Here is a 4,532-nt window from a genome sequence, read left to right on the forward strand (position 1 = left end):
TAATCTAACTAGATTTAAGGGCACTCATCACCCTGTGGAGGTGGGCTGCCTGGTTTTGAATTCTTAGTATTCATGTAACCTCAGACAGGTTACCTACCTCAGTTTCCCCATCTGCTGCTGAGGGAAAGAACAGAAGGGACTCAGAGCTCCGCCCAGGGCTCAGCGTGCTCGGTGAGTGGCAGCTGCGGCTACTGCAGAAGTGGGCCCAGTGCAGATGTGCAAGGGCTGTATGCATTCCGACGGCAAAGCAAAGGAACCCCATGTGATACAGAGTGAAACCTGAGAAAAACAGCTTTTTTCCCTTCAGGTTTTTGACACCTGGTGGTGGGTTTTGAAGCAGCTCTGCCGGAAAGGCTGACTTAATAATTAGCTTAGAATGACCCCAAACAATAGGGCTCGGCCCCTGCTTCTGCTGATTTAATTTTTTTTTGTCTGGTGGAGAGAAAATGAGCACCATGCAGATTATTTTGTGAAGGATCTTATGTTCACGACAGAAGTTTCCGTGCGAATGCTCTGTTGGAAAGTCTGGGTGGGCAAAACGGCCACAACCAAGCCTGCCAAAGAACATGAAGTAATTGAGGCTCAGAGCCGAATTTCCTCACGCGGGCTCTGTGGACTGCATTGATAGGTGTTATTCAACCAAAGGTCCTTCGAGAATAGGACCCCGTGGTCGGCAAGCCTTTTTCCTTCCTAAAGGACCTCTGGCTTTGAACATGCTAACAGAGATGAATTTCTCAGAGAGAGCCATGTTATGCAGGAGCTTTCCTTGCAAGTTTAACCTTGAAAATGCACTTGTTTTTTTGTGAATAGAATTGGGAAAGGCTGTTTTAGTGGGTGAGCAAAGGACACGTCATTCTTCACTGGCCAGTTGATACCAGGCTTCTCAAATCCTCTTCCTACCAAAAAGAGAACCAGCTCAGGGGACAGGCTCCTGGGCCTTGTTTCTGAGGCCTCCACCTTGTGTAAGCCTTAAGGGTAACCTGGACATCCAGCTGGTACAGGTAAACCCACGAGACAAGGAGATGCTATCAGCTTCCTGGGATACGATTTTACAATCCCCTTTTGAGAAATGTGAAACTTATTCAGACTCTAAAATATTTTTATTCATTGTATTAGTTATTTGATCAGTCCTGAAAAGCACTTCAGGTACTGCATTTATCTTTGGTGTAATCCAAGAACAGCTAGATGAATGATTCTTCAAAGAATAGTCTTAATGGCTGTAATTATGATCTTTGCAGTCATGATTGGCAGAAAAAGCACAGAAACTGCCACCTCCAAGGATTAAATATTAATTACTTTCATGCTTAACAGATTTAAACCAAACTTCAGCTCAAGATCTTAGCATATAATTGATATCTTTAAATTCCAAACTAAGATAATGTAGATAATTCCCTTTAGAGTCTACAGCCAATAGTGTTATTCAAATGTGACTTTATTAAAGATTTATTTTATACTATCTGATAAATACCTGAAATTAGTTACATTTTTGGGTGACATTTACTTTCAAATATACCTTCATTATTTTATAGGAATATGGGCCTCCCCCAGGACAGTAAAATCCCTGTTACAGGAATTCTTCTCTAGACCCTGGGTGTCTAATCAGTTCAATGAACTAGTGAATGAATGAATGAATGAATGAATTTAAGAGTTGACTTTGGAAAGTGGCAAAATGCAAGTAAAGTCAGAGTGTTTTTTTTGTGGAACTTTAAGGTTTAATAAAAAATAGTTTTGTTCTTTTCAATGTTTCCTCTGGTGTTAAAACAATATAAGATATGTCATCATCAAACAATGCTGTTTATTCCAGGAAATTAAGTCTTGATGCAACTTTAATCTCCAAAGGATTCAACTCGGGCTATTCATTTTCTGGTCACAGACTGTGTGACCTTTTCTTACTGGATGAAGAATTTGTTTTGCCTGTAGGCAAAGAATAATAATACGTTGGTTAGACTTCAAGTCTGAGCTACCATGAAACACTTGGTAAGCCCTTCTAGAGCCTTGGATTTGATTGATGAAATCTGTTAAAGGGTTGGGTCTTGTGGATAAGCAGGAGGATTACAACGGGGCAGAGGGGGCACCAAGTACAACAGGCCTGAGGAAGGCTAATCTGAGCTGGAAAGCTCAATCCTAAAGGTTGATGGAGAGCAGGAGGAAGGGGGGCCTTCCAACACAAGAAAGAAGAGAGTTCAGGGGAGAAGATATTGAGTTCAGTTTTTGAGATGATACATTTGAGGAACCTATGAGACATCCAGGCAGGGATGAATAATAAGTGGACCGATGAGAACATAGATCTGCAACTCAGAAGAGGCCTGGGAAAGAGATGTAGGTCTGGATTTAAAAGTCTTCCCATAGGATGATGGGGGTTGGCAATGAGATCACCCTAGAAAACCGTGGAAGAGTATGTACCATGAATAGATTAAGAGTGGTTGGCACAAGAGAAGGAGGTACCCACCAAGAGAATGGGATGGACGGTCAGAGAGGAAGTGGAGAAACAGGGAAAGCAAAATGAGGAAACCAGGAAAGAGAGGGGCTCAAGGAGATGATGGGTCACGAGTAAATGCTGCACAAAGTTCAAGAAGAAGCAGGACCAAAAAAGCAATTCTGCTTGGCAATTCGTGGGTGCGGGGGGAATCTACCAGATTAAAATGAGTGAGGAGTGACTAGGAGCTGGGAAAGTAGAGGAGAGAGTGGAATGGAGGGGAAATAGGACAGTTTATGATGGAGTAAGGATGTGTGAGGATGAGGAGTTTGTTTGTTTTTTTTTTTGTTTTTTTTTTTAAAGCAGAGAAACCTAAGTATCTTTGTTGAGTAAGAAAGGAGCATAGTGGGAGGCTACAAAGAGAAAATACCTATAAGCATTTGTGTTCCAGTGGTCAGAATTCTACATCAGAGACAGCAAGATACATAGAATTCCGGTCACACAGACAAAGGACGGTCAGATAATAATGTAGGACCATGTAGTCTCCACTGAAATATTCTGGGTTACACTTAGAGCAAATTTCACCAAAAAACATGTTCCTACGAATGCCAATGTCACACTTTGAATGATAGGTGTATGAAGTAGGGTCATACTAGTTTACCTGTTACAGTGGCAGAGGACTAGACCAAATAGCTTTTTGAAGTCACTACTAATCCTAAAGATGTGTGATTTTCTGTGCTTTGATTCTTTTTGTTGAATTCACAATTATTTTACTAATACAGTTCTTGGTTAAACGCTCGTGTCCTCTACCCCAGTTTTCTTACCACCTGCCCTTCCTGGAAAATGTTGATTCTGCAACCTAAACCAACTCTGTAACAAGTTACATAACAACTATCTCCAGCACATTCTCACTATACCCACTGGATACAGTCACTGAATCAAATAAAATATCCCAATTAGTGCCTTCAAATTTCTACAACAGCTCATTCCATTCTTTTTTTTTTTTTTTACACATCTCCCAGTATTACCCTACTGCTGTCTACTTCTCCCCAGACAATCTGCTGCACCGGTCTCAAAGAATACTTTTTTGAAGAAAATATCTATCTCGAATGAAAGCCGATGAAGTTAAATGTGTCTTCAGGCATTTCCCTTTGACCTAGGAAGAGAGGTTTTTTTGGGTTTGTTTTTTACTTTGAGTTGTCCTACAACATGTTGCTTTGGAATTTGCTGGATTAAATATTGTGGAAATTGTTCCAGTGACAAGTCACCCCCTATAATCGGATACTCAGGAAACTGGGGGTGTTCTATTGTTGATTTAGTGTTTCAAATACTTTGGCCTTGGTCAAATATATTCACAATTTAATGAGATATTAATGCTGAGAAGAAAAGACTTTATTCATTCTCTAACATCTGCATGTACCAGTGGTCTAGATAATAGAACTTCTGGTAAAGTAAAATTTTTAAGATTCTTACCACATAGATCAGGAACTGCCAGCCAACAAAGTAATACTGTACTGTTCTTGCAGAGATAGATTGACTTCTATTTGGGGCAAAGTTCACCAATAAGTATGTTCCCGCAAATGCCAATGTCATACCTTTAAATAAAATTGAAAAGACAAACCAAGTTGAAAAGGGATATTTAAGACTTTTTATCAATTCAAATATTACCTATAGAATGAGCATTACTTATAAAAGTGCCTTTAGTCCCTCCCTATTAAAATGTGATTCATCAAACTATCCCTAGATAGCATAATGCATTCACTTGATGGCATTATCTTTAAAAGGGGGGATAAGGGCCAGGGAAAGGGTGCGGTCAGACATAACTTCTGATTTTTCTTTGTTGTTCCAGATGAATCCTTGCCTCTTCAGAAAACCTTTCCCCAAAGATGGGAAAGATCAGAACACATGCATTTGGACACATGAAAACATATCCAAGCTGGCTGTTTATTTCTATGTGGACCAGTAAGTACACGATAGATCTAGATCCATCAGAGCCCAGAGAGTGGGGAAGTCTATCACCTGATGATGACCTGATGATCTACTCTGTACTTATTCATCTTTGAAGCCTTTACACACACACACACACACACACACACACACACACACACACACACAC

At 40.4% G+C, this 4,532-nt stretch overlaps 1 protein-coding gene across 6 annotated transcripts in view; it reads right to left on the reverse strand.

Annotated features, from left to right (window-relative positions):
- The window catches only part of NIPAL2 (NIPA like domain containing 2), a 75,209-nt gene that overhangs the window by 23,370 nt on the left and 47,307 nt on the right, over positions 1–4,532 (reverse strand). For all 6 annotated transcript variants that reach the window (XM_073893006.1, XM_073893005.1, XM_073893002.1 and 3 more), the window contains one exon: positions 3,890–4,011. In XM_073893006.1, the coding sequence (XP_073749107.1) occupies positions 3,890–4,011 (122 nt within the window). The remainder of the gene's footprint in view (positions 1–3,889; positions 4,012–4,532) is intronic.

Source organism: Callorhinus ursinus, unplaced genomic scaffold, assembly GCF_003265705.2.
Source record: "Callorhinus ursinus isolate GAN/ISIS: 27379988/994484 unplaced genomic scaffold, GSC_fseal_2.0 scaffold5, whole genome shotgun sequence".
Taxonomy (NCBI): Eukaryota; Metazoa; Chordata; class Mammalia; order Carnivora; family Otariidae; genus Callorhinus; species Callorhinus ursinus.